The following is an 18426-nucleotide window of genomic DNA, read 5'->3' as shown; positions in this document are numbered from 1 at the left end:
TAGCCTTTCTAAAGGCTATTCCGAAGTCTAACGCACAAAAAAACCTGATTTAGTGGTAGAATCCCTTTAATAGCATAAAGTACTACTAAAAAACTTTTTACAATAGTTTTTACACTCAGTTATGGTAATTTTTATTTTGTATGGTGTCATTGGGGGTGAAGCTAGTACCTGTAATAAGGGCATTTTATTTTATGTATTTTTTTTTTACTTATTTATTTAAAAACAAATTTTCAACATTTTGTTCCCATAAGGTTATAATAGACCTTTAGGGACATCTGATCACTTTTTTTGGTTGGGGGAGGTCGATTTCCCCTGTACCTGGGACTAGTGCATTTAGCACCAGTTGTAGGAGGAATACAACCTCCTACATGTTACTATAGAGATGATCTGGGTCCTGTAGGACCCAGCAGCTCTTAATAGGCTCCAATCCCGGCGGATCATGTGACCACCAGGGTCACAGGGAAGCCACATCATGGCAGTGCCCATAGTTGTGAACACAATAAACCTTCCCTGCCTTCTCTAGGGGAGCTCCTGCTGTAGGTACAGTCGGCTCCCCATTTCTGGTGAAAACTGCAAGGACGTATTGGTAAAACAAGGCAACCGCTTCCAGGCTACTCTATGGGTATTCCGGAAGGGTGTTTTTTTTTTTTTTTTTTTTTTTAACAAAGTCTGTTAGTGTTTTTAATGGATTAATAAGTGCACCTAAATACCTTTAGTAGTATTTTAAGTGATTTCTGAGTTTCTCTGGTAGCTCCTGGCATCGTCTGCATTTGCTTACATGGGTATCTTCATGCTGTCTTAGCCTACAACTACCATGATGCATTGTTGTTCACTCAGATCCCCCTCTCACTCCCCCCCCCGTATCCATAGCTAGTCTGCAGACTAGTAGCTGTACCTACCTAACTCAGTCTCTCAACCTCCTCCCCACCCCATCATACTTACCTGTCTTCCTGTCATACATTAACATCTTTTGTCTTAAAAGAAAACCACAAATAAAAACACCACTTACAACCGCAGCCATGTTTGCTGGGCCGTATCTGTGGCTTCACAAATGTGGTCTGTATAAAGACGTGCTATTTTTTTGCCATCTGAAACACCAGACAACAACAAAAAAAACAAACAAACAAACAAAAAAACCACAGGACTTTTGCACACCCCCATTGAAATTAATGTGTCCGTAACTTTCCACAATTGCAGACAGTTGTGGACCTGTAAAATACGATTATGGAAATGGGGCTTTCAGTGATACAAACCACAGTGGATCCCACACTGTACAATCTGATTCAATAGTGGCCTCCACATACCAGTAGTAGAGTTAGCAGATTGTACTGTGTGGAGGCCATTGTGGAATAGATTGTACTGTGTGGAGGCCAATTCCAGGCCTGTTCACAGGGCTACAGCACACATGCCCACAGAGAGGGCTCTCATAGGCCCCCCCTGGAATGCGTTCCATAGGTTTACCACCACAGCCCTAGGACATGGGGTACATGCAGATTATTTCTACCTAGTCCAAGTCTGCTTGTAACCTACATACATCGTCCAGGCTGTGTCTCCATGTGCTCCTCTCAAGCCACTCCTGATATTAGGGGCAGTGGAGATGTGGGCAGAGCTCTAGAACCTGGAGCCCATCCTATTGGAAGATGGAGGTGTCGTAGGTGGCCACACCTGCTTCTAATGATGTGCTTACACCAGGAATTTGGTATGAGGTGGGAGGATACAGGAAGTAGGGTGGTAACTGCTCCCTACTCAGCGCCATTAGCCATGTGCTCAATGTTCCCTGCATCAGCTGCCAGGTAACTGACCCCCTGACACCGGATGTGGTTCTTTGTCAGTCCATTTAAACTCCATGTGTTATACAGATGCCGTGTGCAGGAGACATGCAGACTGTTAGTGGCAGGATACTAGTCTAAAAACATTAATTTAACAAAATGGAAGTGGTCTGAGACTAGATGCTATACTAGATATATGTACTAAAAATCCCCTGATGAGTCTTTGTCCACCAATGATTCAACATGTAGGGTAAGATAGTGGTACAAGGGTGAGTTGTGGACTGTCCTTGTAAGGACAGGAGCCTTGGGGGTGAGGGATATTGGCTTAGTAAGCACAAGATAAAGCCCTGGACAGTTGACATCATCTGCTCCTACCTGCTGGGACAAGAAGGACTGCTATATGTATGTAAAATTGGTGAGATTGACCCATTTATTTTTCCTGACAGTCACACTGTTTTTACAGTTTGGTATGTGTAATCAGACTCTGGCAATTGAGCAGTTTTTGGTTTTGGACTGACATTGCGGAGTATGACATTTGCTGCAATCATGACTCTTCTTGCATGCATTATGTTTGAGATTTCGCCATGTGATTGAGCATGTTTGTCAATTTAAAGAATTTATGAAATTTAGCTTCTAACTGAATCTGTTTTAGGAGGAGTTTATATGGGCACCTTTTGTATTGCTATAGTAAATGTTAAGCTTTATATCATGGTGCTGTACTGTTAAATTGATTTGTGGAATAATCTTGTTCCTGAGTTTGACCCAGATGCACAATTGCTTTTGGGGTTTTTTCCCCCACAGGTTTTTTTTTTTTTTTTGATTGAGCTTTTGATGCATTTTTCTGGTCACTTTCTCCCTGTATTAAATACATGTGGAAATGCTTGCGATTACAAAGCTAGAATTACCCTGCCATGGTTTAAGTGCTCGCATTTATGAATTTGCAGCATCTTCCACTCTTTTTTCCTTCAATATGTGGATGGAGGTAAAGTGAATCAATTTCATTCACTTTGCTGGTTCTTTAAAACTTGTCATTTTTTTTTCTGCAATGTGGGATTCAGCCTAAGGCTCCAAAATTGCTGAAAACTTTTTTTTTTTTTCTTCAGATTTTGCTGTGGTTTTCTGAGCCAAAGACAGGAGTGGATTGAGCAAAAGATAACAATAGATTTCTATACATTTCCTATTCCTATTGTAGCCACTCCTGTGTCTGTCTCAGAGATGGGTGGTATTACATACCACATATTACACACCACTAGAAAGACAGTGCACTGAATTCATTGCACTGCCAGCTTTCACAGTATGCCGGAGATAAACCTGGTGCTGAAGATATCGGTGCTATTAATTTCAGCACCAATCTCTCTCCACTGTCAGAAGAGCGGGTCTTATAGCTCAGTGTCATTTCTGTGCTATGAGAAACGCCCTCCTGGCTGTACTCTTCCATAGCCTTGTACTGTTAGAGGGGTGTTTTTAACAGCTCAGCGATGACACTAGGCTGGAAGGCCCACCTTTCTGACAGTGGAGAGATAGCAATGCCAAAACTAACTGCACCAATATCTCCACCATGGTGAGAGCTGACTAGCAGTATATAATAATGCACATCTCTGAGGACATGACAGTTTCTCTTTAAATACTTTTCACCTGCATCAGTTTTCTTGCTGTCCAGGACTGCTGTCCAATCTGCAGAGGTGCAATGTATGTCATTGGAAGGTGCTGGCTCTCACAAGTGAAGAGTACATGACTCCTAGGAACAAACTGCTTACTGCAGCGTTCCAATACAGTGCAGGGCAGGAAGAGGTTAAGTGCTGGTTGGCATTATGAGGGGGCATCTGCAAACAAAAGGGAGCTGGTTGTGTTCTTCATATGGGGAATGGAGGAAACTCTGATAGTTGTGAAATGTTTGGTGCTGTGAGGGGAACATTATACAGTAAAAGCAGCTATTTGTGGATTGTATGATTAGGTCAGAGGGGAATCTGGTAGTAAGTGGCTAACGTGACAGTATTTAGTCCTGGTTATAGCGGTCAGTGGGTAATGTGACAGTATTTAGACTTGGTATAGTGGTCAGTGGCTGATGTGACAGTATTTAGACTTGGTATAGTGGTCCTATTTGATAACTCTGTATGTATATAAATATTTTTTAGTGTATAGGGAAGGGCATATGCCTTGTTTCAGATCGAATTAATGGAATGCGACTGTTGCATGTACAATATTTCATCATTTGGGGCCCCATTTTTAATTTTGCCCAGGGTCCATTTTGTCTAAAACCGGCCCTGCCATCTACCCACCTCTATTTCTCCTCCTTTGTACCCTTGACAGTCCAAGAGACATCTAAACCATTCCCCCATCAATCTGATCAATTACATAAATGCACAAACCTCAAGAACGAGCTGTGCACCCCTCCACCATTCCCACACCAACCAGAAAATGCAATAAAGCCCCCCTCTGAAGAGGGTCAGGGTAACTGCTAGCTATACTGCTGCCTCCGTGCATTTTCCACGGGCACCTGCATCTTAAGTAACTCCGTAACTCCTATCCAATTAGCAGCAGTACAACCCATTGAAGTAGCACCCTCTATGTTCCTGCCAGATATAACATCTCCAGTTATAAGGAATCAAGGGATAGCGTAGGGGATATACTCCGATACTTCTCTCATAACCATCATAGTAACCATGACTTTTGAACATTGAATTACATCAAAACAGTAAGTAACCTGACAGTCCTGCTGGAATAGGAAGAAGTTATCAAGTAGACCAAATGGGTCTAGAAGACACTATGTGCTTGTTCCACTGCATAGGAGGGGGGTCAGAACTTCCTTTCCAGTTCTCAAAGTAATCATGTGGCTTAGTGCCCTCCAGTTTCTCAGGGCTCCCACGAGGTGGATATTATTCCAGTGTAGATGGTTTACCAGATCTTTTGCCTACATGAACTGCTACTGTCTGATTATTTACTAGTAGGAACTGCCGCACCTGTATTACTGTGATGCAATCAACAACTGCATGCAAGTCATTTCTGAGCAAAAAAAAAAAAGGCCTCCTTCACCTCCTTTAAGAACCCCCCCCCCCTTCCCATACACACACGGCACAAAAGAGTTAAGTATAATGACAGTTAGTACATCCACTAAAGTAGGTTCCTCCACTCCTCTCACAGCTTGGCTACCCCCACTTTTGGCCAGCCTCTCATGTCCTCCGCCAGAACAGTGTACCTGAAGCTTGTAGCGGAAACATTCTCTCAGCAGTTGCCACCCCCTCTCTACTCAGACATGGAAGCTCTCAAAGTGCGAGCATATCACTTGCAGACTCTTTGCTGCTTCCACTTCCAGCAATATCCCCCTGCCCTTTCCCCTTTGCACCATCTTCAGACGTGCACCAGAGTCATAATTGGAATCTCTCAGAAGACCAGGAACCACTGCTGCACACTGATGGTCAGAATGCCTGGTTCGGGTGGTTAAAACTGGAGCTCACAGGATAATTGTGCGGGAGCTCTAGTGCCACACGTCTGCGCAAATCATTGGCTGTAATACACCTCCAATCACTTGGAACAAATGGCCAACCAAAGAGGAAATCCATAATGTGACAGGTTGATCACCACTAAATCACATACTGCATCTAAGGGGGCGTTCGTTCACACTACAGTCAGTGTCCGACAGGTAGTGTCCGCTCCTAGTGTCCGTTCAAAATCTGGCACGGACATTAGGAGCGGACACTAACTGTGTCCGTGACACTTGTCATTCATTTAAATGGCGATCGGGTGCGTTCTTTTGCACTCCGTGCCCTTCCTTCACTATCCGCTTGTAAAGATGTCTGACTTTTCAAGCGGACAGAAAAAAACCTACATGTCGGGTTTTTCTGTCAGCTTGAAAAGTCAGACATCTTTACACGCGGACAGTGAAGGACAGGCACGGAGTGCAAAAGAACGCACCCGATCGCCATTTAAATGAATGACAAGTGTCACGGACACAGTTAGTGTCCGCTCCTAATGTCCGTGCCAGATTTTGAACGGACACTAGGAGCGGACACTACCTGTCAGACACTGACGGTAGTGTGAACGCCCCCTAAGTAATCCATACCAGTGAGCAATATAACCCTATCTTAAATAGGATCTTACACCAACTCCCCATCATTTAATAGACATCACTCCACTGATTTTAGTACAATTGGAATTTCCCTACTCCCCACTGTTTCCAAGTAAGTGCTGTTAGTTTTGGTGCAGGATATGCTATTGGCGCTCAGAATCGCACCCCTTGACTCCTCCTGTGTAGCACGGGAGTGGGAGAGAGATGTTTTCTAGCGAATCCTATCTATACACTGCAGAAAAATATGTGCAGCGGGCACGCTGTAATTTTCAAAATCCTTGCTGTTTCAGGAGTCGCAGCATGTCAATTATACTTGCCGGCGGTTCCCCTATAAGTACAATGGAAGCGAAAATCCACAGAGAAAACCTCTGCGGACTTTCTGTGAAAAACCACGATGCATAGTCACCACAGTTTTTCCCACAGTGTTTTTTGTTTTTGTTTTTTTTGCAGCACCCGCTACGTGGGGCCTTAGCCTTCAACACTGATTGTAGAAAAAGCCTATTTATGGGATATAAAATAAAGTTCTGACCAGAGTGATGAGAAATTTTAATGGAGGGTAAAAGCATGCATGCACTGGGAGTCTACTTAAATGGGAGTAATCGGATAAGCAGCCTTCAGCAAAACACAGACATTATTAGGATGAAAAACTATACTACAAATGCCTACATTACTCTATGTACAATTAGAAATCAGAACTATAGTCAGTAAAGCAAATGCTGAGAGAGAACATATGACTGTGGTTCACATATTTTGAGTGTACATGGGGAGAGGAGTATAGCTAAGAAAAGAGCAAACCTTCTTACCTTTTCACTTTTACATAACATCTGCATATTCTGCATCTGGGAGCTGTGCAGAGACTGAATAGTATCAATTTGCTTTTTCTGCTTTGACAACATGTCTTCAAATTCATTCTTTTTCATTTCAACTGCTCCTCTCTCCGCTGCGGCCCGGCGAATCCTGTTCTCCAATTCCATCACTCGGCTCTAAGATTAAAAAACAGACCCAGATTAACAAAAAGTAAAGCTCTAGCAACATACAGTAGAACACAATGTACAATATTTTAATCCGTGGCCAGTGTTTATATTCACTCATTAAGAAAAGCAAACCTATCGCAGGAATGATTTTAATATCTCCAGAGAAGTTACTAGCACATCTTTATATGTAAATAAATGCCCCGGTAGCTGAGCCCTGGTGTAACAGAATAGTATGATGCAGAGCAGGAAGGCTTTAATAGTCACTGCTCCACTGATTTATGCCCAGTAGGATTTTTTTTTTCTTTTTAGTCCCTAACCAGGGCCAGTGTCAGCAACAGGCAAACCAGGGCAGATGCCAGGGTCCATAGAGCTCAATGCTCAGCTGAGAACGCAAAATATTGGTTATATTACCAAAACTCTTGCTAAACTTGTCCATCTGAGACCCCTGTATCTCTGATCCCTCTTTTTTACATACCGTGTGTCCTGCATGGCACTAAGGCTGAGTAAGAGACCGTTACAAAGCACATTTTTCTGGATTTGTGGTGTGCAGTTTGTATTCCTCAATAGAAGAACAAAAACTGTGTAGTATACAGAGGAACCTGCTATAAACTGCAAAATATAAATCATAAAATTGACAAAGTGTTACGTCTCAAGTAATGGCTTATCCTGAAAAGTCAGCTGAAACCGGTAAAGCTTAATACAAAGTTAGGGAGAAATTTTGCCCCTAGTTACGGTGTATGGTAACTTGTCTCAATCTACCAGCTCAGAGAAATACAAACTACAGATAGTTCCCCTCTGCAGGCTCTACTATAACAGGATACGCAGGATATAAGTCATGGAATTGACCAGGTTTGTGACTCCATGCTGGAGAACAGTCTATCGTACTCGCATATTCATTTTCAGAACCAAAGGCTATGTAGCAAAGCCCTTAAAGCATAACCTGTGAATCTGCCATAAAATGCCTGAGGTAAGACAACTGTTTTAGGTAAATAGAGGTTGTGGTTTCCTCTGCTGCCTTGTAGCACTGGGTTTAAATCCAAAATTCAGACACATTTTCCAAAATGTTGATGCATTTTTTTTTAGTGCACAGTGTTGCATGTTAAGCTCTGCCCCTTTTTAAATTGATCCTATCATTGGATACCCCTTTTTTTTTTTCTGCCTATCACTTAGGAATAGCCTTAAGAAAGGCTATTCTTTTCTTACCTTTACATGTCTTCTCCGCACCGCCGTTTAGTACAAATCCTGGTTTTTGTCTATATGCAAATGAGTTCTTTTGCAGCACTGGGGGCAGTCCCTAGCGCTCAAACAGCACTGCGGGCTTCCCCAATGCTGCGAGAGAAGTCTCCAGCGACGCCTCCTTGTTCTGGAATGCCCTCTCCGTGTCTTCCTCCGTCCTGGGTTTCAATCTTTTAGGCATGCGCAGTCGAGACTGCCATCGGGCCTCGGGCAGAGCCAACTGCACATGCTCATGGCCATAAGAAAATGGCCGCTTAAACAGTAAGCTGGTGTAAGCGGCCATTTTCTTGTGGGCATGTGCAGTTGGCTCTGCTCGAGGACCGATGGCAGTCTCGACTGCGCATGCCTAAAAGATTGAAAACCAGGACAGAGGAAGACACAGGGAGAGGGCATTCCAGAAGAAGGTGGCGTCGCTGGAGATTTGGCAGATTTACAGGTAGAGGCCGTTCCTGAAGAAGATGGAGGCGTTGCTGGAGATTTCTCTCGCAGCATTAGGGACCGCCCCCAGTGCTGCGAGAGAACTCATTTGCATACAGACGAAAAGCAGGATTTCTACCGAACGGCGGTATAGCCTTTCTTAAGGCTATTCCTATGCGTTAGTCAGAAAAAAAGGGTATCCAATGATAGGATCCCTTTAAAGAAGCCCCTGTGCACATTTTGGATGAGGCTCAGAAACTGTTAGAAAGTGTCTAAGGCTAGGTTCACATCTACACATGAACAGGTTAAATATGCCCCTTAGGTTTAACAATAACAGAGGAGTATATTGAAACAAAGTTAAGATGGATATGTATATTGCAGTAGGTGTTTTATAAGCATTGTTTTGGAGCTTACTGGATTCGTTTTTACGGCGTTCACTGTGCAGCCAAAATGACATGTCACCTGTATTCTATGTTTCGGTACAATTCTGGAGATACCAAATTTATATGGTTTTATTTACATTTTAACTCCTTAACAAAAATCCAAAGCTGTCAAATTTTTTGACACTCATAACTTTTTTTATACTTCCGAGTACGGGGATGTATAGGGCATCTTTTTTTTTTTTTTTTTTTTTTTTTTTTTTTTGCAGGGCTGGGTTTACTTCTCAGTTCTACCATTTTGAGGAATTGGTATTGCTTTGATTTTTTTTTTTTTTATTAAAATTTTTATCAGAGGCAAAACAGAAAAAAATGTAGTTTTGGCATTTTTGATATATTTTTTTTTTTCCATCTACAGCATTTATTGTACATCAAATTTTTTTTTTTTATAGATTTGTAGAGTGAGTGTTTTTGGACACAAGGATACCTAATGTGTAGGTGTTTCACAGTATTTAACTACTGTTATATGTGTCCTAGGGAAAGGGGGGGTGATATGAATCTTTCATATTTTTTTTTTTATACTACTTTTAAAAAAACATTTTTTTTTTTTTTTTAGACCCCCTAGGGGTCTTGAACCCCAGGGGGTCTGATCACTAATGCAATGCTCCTACAGGACCCAGATCAGCTCAGTGAGCTGTATATACAGTGTGCAGGAGGCTGGATTTCTCCTGCAACTGAGGCTAAATGTACTAGCCCCAGTTATAGGAGAAATCAGCCTCAAGTACAAAAAGAAAGTGATCAGATGTCCCCAAAGGTCTCTTATCACCTTATGGGGACAACCAGGGGTGAACCTGCCCCTTTCGCCGCCCGAGGCGAACGACAGAAAGCCGCCCCCCCTCCCCTGGAAGGAGGGGGCGGGGCTAAATGAATGGGGCGGGGCTTAGCAGCGATCGCAGGCACGGAGAGGACCTGCTCCCTGCCTAAGCGTGAGGGGAGGCTGCTGGAGCAGCGCTGCTCCAGCGGCCTCCCCAATCCACCGCTCGGTGCTAAGCCAGTCCAGACAGTGTGTCCTGGACTGGCTTAGGTAAGCAAAAAATGCCGACCTCCCTGGGGCCCTGGCATAGCGCCGCCTGAAGCGGTCGCCTCATGGGAGGTGCGGCGCTGGGGACAACAATCTGGAAAAAAAATAAAATATAAATATAATAAAAAAGTTTAAAAAAATGTAAATAAAATAAATACGCTAATAAAACACTTATTAAAGGTTATAGCCCCACCCCCGATGACACCATACAAAATAAAAATTACCGTAACGGAGAGGAAAAACTATATTATAAAGTTTTTCAGTGACACTTTGTGTTATTAAAAAAAAATAAATAAATTGAAAACCAGAAACAATTTCCCTCCTATTTTGTTTATATTTTCCTGGATATAAAAAAAATTAACACATTTGAAAATAAAAATAACATAAAAATAAAGCCCTATGTGTCCCCGAAAAAAAGACGCAAAAATTAGTTGACTGAGACATACGAGAAAAATGTTAGACCTCAAAACCGCACATACAAAATAAACCTAAAATGTGTCTGGTCCTGGACCACAAATTGGCCCGATACTGAAGTAGTTAAAACTTATGCCATTCTTTGAGTCAATAGCAAATTTGTATTTAAGTTTTACTACTTCTGTAAAATAAACACTTTTTTGACTGTAGCATTTAATAGTGGTGGCTTTTTATTTATTTATTTTATTTTTTATTTATAAATCATTTTAGTATGAGGGAGGATTAAGGTTTTATATTTATATATTTTACTACTTATGTAGTGTATTACGCTTTCTGTGGACTGATCTAATGAAAGCGTAACTAAGCTTTAGGACAACTTTTGAGTTTCTGGCAGTTTGTCATTTTCTCACTATCTCTTGCTCCTGTATTGAGCTATTCCTGTCTCACACTAAATGGTTTTTGTATGGAGAGTACAGGGTTGCATAATATGTAGAGAATTACAATGGGGAGGAGCACTTCAAACAGTTATTGTATTTTTCGGACTACAAGACTCACTTTTCCCCCACATTTGGGAGGAAAATGGGGGTGCATTTTTATAGTGCGAATGTTGGGTTGTTTTGGCGAGGAAGGAGGGGTGGTGGCTCGGACTCCTGCAGCTGCCTGTTTCTTGCAGAGACAGGAGTGGGATAATGTGCAGGCCCTGGGCTGCGAGGATAGGGTGTCCCAGTGAACTCATCCCAGCATCCGCTGTGCTATTACAGCGGATGCCGGGTCTGTAAAGATGATGGTGGCCCCGCTGCTGTAGAGTGGTCCCCATAGCTACTGGGCCTCAGCTGTCATCTGTCTTGCCACAGATGCTCAATGGGATTTATGTCTGGACTGTGACTAGGCTATTCTAACACATGAATATTCTTTGATCGAAACCATTCCACTGTAGCTCTGGCTGTATGCTTAGGGTCATTGCCTTGCTGGAAGATGAATTTCCTTCCCAGTCTCAAACCTTGCAGCCTCACATAGGTTTTCTTCCAGGATTGTCTTGTATTTAGCTCCATTCATATTCCCAACAACTCTGACCAGCTTCCATATCCCTGCTGAAGAAAAGCCTCCCCGTGCTATGATGCTGCCACCACCATTTTTCACAGTGGGGGTGGTGTGTTCAGGGTGATGAGAAGGGTTACTTTTCCGCCACAAATGGCGCTTTGCATTTAGGCCAAAAAGATCCACTTTAGTCTCATCTGACCAAAGCACCCTCTTCCAAATGTTTGCTGTGTCCTCTATATGGCTTGTGGCAAACTGCACTTATGTCTTTCTTTCAGCAATGGTTTTCGTCTTGCCACTCTTCCATACAGGCCAGATTTGTGGAATGCGTGTGGACAGATTCTCTCACCTGAGCTGTGGATTTCTGAAGCTCCTCCAGAGTGACACTGGTTATCTTGGCTGCTTTTCTGACCAGTGCTCTGTTTGCTCGATCTGTCAGTTTAGGTGGACAGCCATGTTTTGGTAGGTTTGCAGTTGTAGAATACTTTTTCCATTTTTGGATGATGGATTGAACAGTGCTCCCTGGGATTCTCAAAGCTTGGGATATGTTTATATAACCTATCCCTGCTTTAAACTTCTCCACAACTTTATCTCTGACCTGTCTGACGAGTTCCTTGATCTTTATGATGCTGTTTGTTCACTACTGTTCTCTAATAAACCACTAAGGCCTTCACAGAACAGTTGTTTTTATACTGAGAATAAATTATACACAGCTGTTCCACTGATTCCAGCACACTTGGAATTTTTTCTCTAGCCCCAACTGTTACCAGGATCTGTACTGTCACTGGGCAGTGTCAGGCAAGAGCAAGAAAAGGGTGTGAGTCAGAGCTCCAAGCAGAGGTGAACAGTGTCAGAGCTCACTGCTCCTGCCTGCTAGTGTCCACTTGACTAAGTAGTGTATATAAGGCACCAATAATATCAGCATTTATTGCTTGGGAATAGTGGGTGTTAGCTAAAAAATTACAACTGTGCAGGAATCAGTAGAGCAGGCCCTACTAAAATAAGCAAAAAAACTGGAGTTGGTAGAGATTGTTAAAAGATCCTCTTTAATTCTTTAGTACACTATGTTGAAGCCGCCCTTTGCACAAAATCCAAAGAGAAGTACATTCCTTTATATGTGCAATGTCCTGTTTTGTTGTGATGCATGTAACTACTGAGACAGAAAACAGTGCTGAATAGTACAGATGCCACATCATCTTTTGGCAGCTTGATTGAGCAGCTTAACAGTGCAGGATACACTTGTGGTTATGTGACTGCAATATGCACATAACCTAAAGAGTGAAAAACAAGAGAATCAAAAAAACAAAACCCCAAAGCCTAAAATATATACAAAACAAGCAAACATCCTACCTGTAACTCCACACATCTGGTACTTGTTATCCAGTAGTTTATACCCAGGACAAATACGCATGCTAGCAGCACAGCTATAAGAAGTGGTGGAGACTTCATTGCTCTGCGACCACTCCCCAATCCCATAATATGAAGCACGGTTGCTCAAACCTATAGATAAATTGAAAAGTGTATTAACCACATGCAAGCTCTTCTTTTTTTTTTTTTTTTTTTAAAAGGACAAAAACACCAGAAATATGACAAGAACAGGTTGTTGATCCTGCAAGAATGTGACTAAAGAGGCTGTGAAAGAGGTTATTCAAGTTGTGATGACAATAGCTTTCGGCAAATTCACATTTGGTTTCCAGGATCCTGCTCAGATGAGTGCAGGTCTTTATTCTCTCCCCTCCCCCACATTGACTCTAATTTTTCAACTCCCTTTACATAAATCAATAGTACAATCAAATATAAGAAACACTGTAATATGCTTTCTCCACTAATGCTATATTAAAGTCTGTGCAGGTTTCCACTGTTCTGCTCTATTGTACGAGAATAACAATGGAACCACCAGATGTTTAGCTATAGAGCAGACTCTCCTCTACACTTCACTTCATCCACCAGCTCATGGAGAATTGAAAATTTAGACGTGGGGTTGAGAGAATTTATCAAGAATTGCACTCCAGAATTCTGGAGAAAAAGGAATATCAAAATAAGACAAATTTTGCAACATTTTGCTTTGACTGTGATAGATAACTATTAGAGAGGAGTGAGTAGTATTCGATCGAATACTACAGTATTCGAAATACTCGTACTCGATCGAGTACCACTCGCTATTCGAATGGAAAAGTTCGATGCAGAACCAGCATTGATTGGCCGAATGCTATACAGTCAGCCAATCAACGCTGGTTCTTCTCCTACCTTTAGAAGCCTTCTCCGTGCAGCTTCCCCGCTGCGTCTTCTGGCTCTGAATTCACTCTGCCAGGCATCGGGTCTGGGCAGAGCCGACTGCGCATGCCCGCTTGTAGTGCGGACATGCGCAGTGAGCTCTGCCCAGGCCCGATGCCTGGCAGAGTGAATTCGGAGCCGGAAGATGCCGCGGGGACGCTGCACAGAGAAGACTTCTCGGAGGATCCAGCCCGACCCTCACTCGTGGACTTGGTAAGTGTAATTTGATTGAACGTTGCCTACACCTGAAACGAGCATTCCCCCCCCCCCCCCCATAGACTATACTAGGGTTCTATATTCGATTTGAGTAGTCGAATATTGAGGGGCTACTCGAAACAAATATCGAATCTCGAACATTTTACTGTTCGCTCATATCTAATAACTATACTACTAGGAGTCCCTCTCCCAGCATGCTGTTCATGCCGATAAATCGGCCAACACACTCGCAGTCTCATGGCTGAAACTTGGTGTGAATGAGAAGTTAGATTGGGTTTGTGTGTTGTTGTTTTTTTTTTTTGTTTTTTTTTTTCTTCTGAAAACAGCATGCAGTTTTTAATTTCAATAATAAGCAAATGCTTTTCACCTTAGTAGCGCATTTCTACTATGCCAGTAAAGGTTGTGCCAAACCATGTACCAGTAACATTCAGTTCTCACCTGTGTTCAAGTTTGTGTTCGAGGGGTCTGCTTGGAGAGTCCCCAAACAGAAACCTAATCCACTTTAAAAAAAAAAAAAAAAAAGTTATCTGTTGGGTTTCCGAAAAAGGGTGTAAAACAGAAAAATGCTGCTTGCAGGACTTTTCTCTCTGCATTTTTAAAGCAGAATGGGAAACTAAATCCCCCAGCTGAGGCCCAATGTCTAGATGCGGCTGTCCCTGGACCAGAAGTTTTCGATTTTAATATTTTAACACACAGATTTTTTTTCCTCCAGCACAGTGTATGGATCGTGAAAAAAGCAGTAGCTGTTTTTCCATGTGGATTTTCTGCCTCCCATTGATTGTTGGTTTTTGCAGGCAGAATTCACCTGAAAGAAGCTTTTATTCTGCTAGTGGGAAAAAAAAGCTAGCGGAACCCATAGAACTCTATGGAGAGGCGGGTTTTTTTTTTTCACACGGATTCACCACCAAAAAACTCAGTGTGAATGCACCCTTACCACCCCCCAGGTACTAGTCTACACTCGGTGTCATGGCTGGGCGGTAAGGAACGCTCCATCTGACAACACATAGCTATGGACAGTACTGTCAGGAGGGGTTTCCTCACAGCTCAGCTAGACTGTCAGGAACGCCTTTCTGACAGTGAAGAGATATCGGTAAGGGCACTGATATCTCTTGCACTGGGCACATACGGGAAAGCCGACAGTGCGCTGAATTCAGTGTCCTGTTAGCTTTCTAGCAGTTTATAAAACGTAGGTGTCTAAGGACATGAAAGGTCCTCTTTAAGTCTGTTAATGTTAAAAAGTTCCCCCAGGAGGGAACACGGTTAGCTCAGTGGATAGCACTGCAGCCTTGCAGCGCTGGAGTCCTGGGCTTGAATCCCGCTAGGAACAACATCTGCAAGGAGTTTGTATGTTCTCCCTGTGTTTGCATGGATTTTCTCCCATTCTAAAAAGACCTACTGATCGGATTAAAAAAAAAAATAAATAAAAAAAAATCTCCGTGTTTCCTCCACAATCCAAAGACTTACTGACTGGGAATTTAGACTGTGAGCATTATATTGGAAAAGTGGTTGATAAAGCTCTGCAAAATATGTTGGCACTATAGAACTAAGCACATAAGTAGCTCATTCTTTCTTTTCCATCCCTGTTGAAGACCCCTTTAATCCAAGAAGTCTACCATATCTGATGGGGCAATCTCTGTAGACAAACAAGTCTTCTCGAAGTCTGTAAAGATTTGCCTTTATAACAATTATGTAAAATTCACCACCTCAGTTTGGAAGTAGTTTCAAGTTAATTTTTATTTTTCTCTCCATTTTAGTTGTAACAATATTTGTACTGATAATTATAAATCAACATGAATTCAAGCACAATACACTTTCTATCTAATGGGTCACTTGACAATCACAATGTAAAGTTCTTTCATGAAACATTGCAATACATGTGAGTCAGGAAGGAAACGCATCCTGGTATTATACGTATGTTTATGAGTGACTGCCTTTGAATAAACAGAGCAAATAGCTAGGTGTGGTTAGACCTGTATGCAGCATGGAAACTTAGGTGGCCACATTAACAAGCCATGTTGGCAGTTTGCAACAAGATCTGTTGAATGGTCTACAGGGGTCTACAACCAAGAGTGTCATTCAAGACTTATTTCCCTCGCACTGTAGCCCACTGGTTTCGTTCAGACCAAACACATCCAAGATCCTAGAGTATATTATCAAGTGAGTGGAAAACCCCAAAAATTCATTGGGGCCCACTATGGGGTACTATACTGTGTGGAGGGACCAATATGGGACATTATACCATGTGGAGGGTCCACTCCATAAAATGGAGCAAAATTGTGCAAAAATGCAGCTTTAAATTGAAGTGACAGTATCAGTGGCCTAGAACTGTATACAGCTATAGCGGAGTCCAGATACATAACGTTTCACCAACCTAACGGTACTGGCACATTATGATTTTGGGCCCATACATTTACCATTAATTGAGGGCTGCACATTGTATTCTAATGGGAAAGCACAGCTGCAGGAAAAAAGGTAAATGCTTAGATCCAGAAGCATCTCGTGGCAGCACTTCTGTGTTATAATTTGTAGTGGATGACTTTAGTATAGTCAATACGAGTAGGGTGGCACTACTGAATACAGCCAAACAACATGGTAATGGATAATGGGGTAAACTTTAAACAGTTCACTGGTGGTGCTCACAGTTAGTAGGAAGTCCAAGAGTAGAGAAAACTGGGCACTCACTATTTGAAGTCTGTAGTAAAAAAAAAATCCAATATTTATTTAAAAAAATACATACGGGAGGAGGCACGCCTGGAGAGGAAGAGCGACAGCTGTTTAGTGCGGATAGCACTTTTCAAGCTCTAGCTCTCCAGGCGTGCCTCCCCCCATATGTATTTTAATATGGATTTTTTTTTTAAATAAATATTGGATTATTTTACTACAGACTTCAAATGGTGAGTGCCCAGTTTTCTCTATTCTTGGACTATACTTGGACTTTAGTCCAAGCGTTAGCTCTGATAGTGTCCTTTTTAAAAAAAAATAAAAAAAAAAATCAATAGGACAACCATAATAACGTATATTAACTGACACTAACCAATGTTAGCATCAGTTAGTGTTAGTGTCCATTAGTGTTTCGTTTTTGTTTTTTGTTTTTTTTTCCTGCTTTCTGAGCATGGGCAAAAAAAAAAATGCATCCGCTTTACTGTCAGGTTTTTTTTTTTTCTGCGCAAAAAAAAGCAAGAACAAAAACAAGATTTTAATGTTAATAAATGTATGCTTAATGTCCATCAGGAAACTTTTATTTTTCACAGACAAAAGTCCTGCATGCAGGATTTTTTGTTTGGAAAAATATTGCACATGTGATGGATTTGGTAAACATTCACAAAAAAAGGTCTTGGTTTGAGGAAGAACAGTGAGAAACAAAGTATACGAAATCCTAAAGAATGCATTTAAAATGAAGAATTTGGTTTTATAGAGATGATGTTTTATATGCCAGTCTTCTGAATATTTTTTTTTTTTTTTTCATTAAAAAATTGTAAAAGTATTGTATTTTCTCGTGGCCTGTGGGCATGTGCAATCTGCTCTGCCCATGGCCTAGAAGTTACAAGCCACCGCCGGAAGAAGACACTGAAGAGGACGCTGCTGACGAAGATGGAGGCGGTGCTGGAGAGAGTTCTCTTACAGCATTGGGGATGCCCCCAGTGCTGTCTGAGCGCTGGGGCCCGCCCCCAGTGCTGCGAGAGCTCATTTGCATACCAACAAGAACCGGGATATCTACGGAACGGTGGCGCGGAGAAGACGACGAAAGGTAAGAGACAAATAGCCTTTCTTAAGACTATTCCGACCAGTTACCTAGAAAAAAAGTGTGTCTGACTGATAGGATCGCTTTAAGGAAAACATTGACATTGCATTGGGCGCTGTGTAGTTAAATCATCTTTCAGGATGTATACTTTTAAAAAGGTATAAGGGACTAAATGAAAACAAAATAAATGTATAAAAGCTAAAGGAATTGGTGATCTGGATTAGTCGATTTTGCTGCCAGACCCCACGGATGCTGTGATCGCTATTGATCACAGCACCCGGGGGGTTAGCTACACTCTGACTGCTAGTCACAGCTGAGAGCAGGATATAATGCCGCAGGTACAGCTTTTGTGCCTGCGGTATTACAGCATCATCGCAACATAATAGTACAGCGCAGAGTGGGAACAGGTCACTTCAAAATAATGAGGGATTCCTTTTGATTTCCACCAATGTGTCCAATGCCACTGGGGAACACATGCCCAGTGGCTCTGTCCTCCAGTCTTGATCCCTTTACACACATGAAGCAGAGTGATACTTCTTATTGTGCAGGCCATCCAGTGAGATACTAGCTGGCCTGGAAGAACATTAGCAAAGGCCATCAGAATAACCAGCTTTGGTTTTCCTAAACCAGTTAAACCACTGAATTCCAAGGATTGTGCATGCTGTAAAGTGATACAATAGAGTACAGCTCAAAGTAACGCACACTAGCCATACAGGGGTGTGTGCAATGAGAAATCAGAAATACCGTATATACTCGAGTATAAGCCGACCCGAATATAAGCCGACCCCCCCTAATTTTACCACAAAAAACTGGGAAAACTTA

General features: G+C 42.1%; 1 protein-coding gene across 1 annotated transcript in view; it reads right to left on the bottom strand.

Annotated features, from left to right (window-relative positions):
• Window positions 1-18426, bottom strand: part of GOLM1 (golgi membrane protein 1) — a 55626-nt gene that overhangs the window by 20830 nt on the left and 16370 nt on the right. Inside the window, exons 2-3 of the mRNA XM_075278049.1 lie at window positions 12723-12872; window positions 6639-6818 (exon numbers count right to left, since the gene is read on the bottom strand). Coding sequence (XP_075134150.1) covers window positions 6639-6818; window positions 12723-12848 — 306 coding nt within the window. The 5' untranslated portion in view covers window positions 12849-12872. The remainder of the gene's footprint in view (window positions 1-6638; window positions 6819-12722; window positions 12873-18426) is intronic.

This window comes from Leptodactylus fuscus, chromosome 1 (assembly GCF_031893055.1).
Source record: "Leptodactylus fuscus isolate aLepFus1 chromosome 1, aLepFus1.hap2, whole genome shotgun sequence".
NCBI lineage: Eukaryota > Metazoa > Chordata > Amphibia > Anura > Leptodactylidae > Leptodactylus > Leptodactylus fuscus.
The sequence above is the reverse complement of the archived record's forward strand: the minus strand, read 5'-3'. Positions and strand labels throughout refer to the sequence as shown.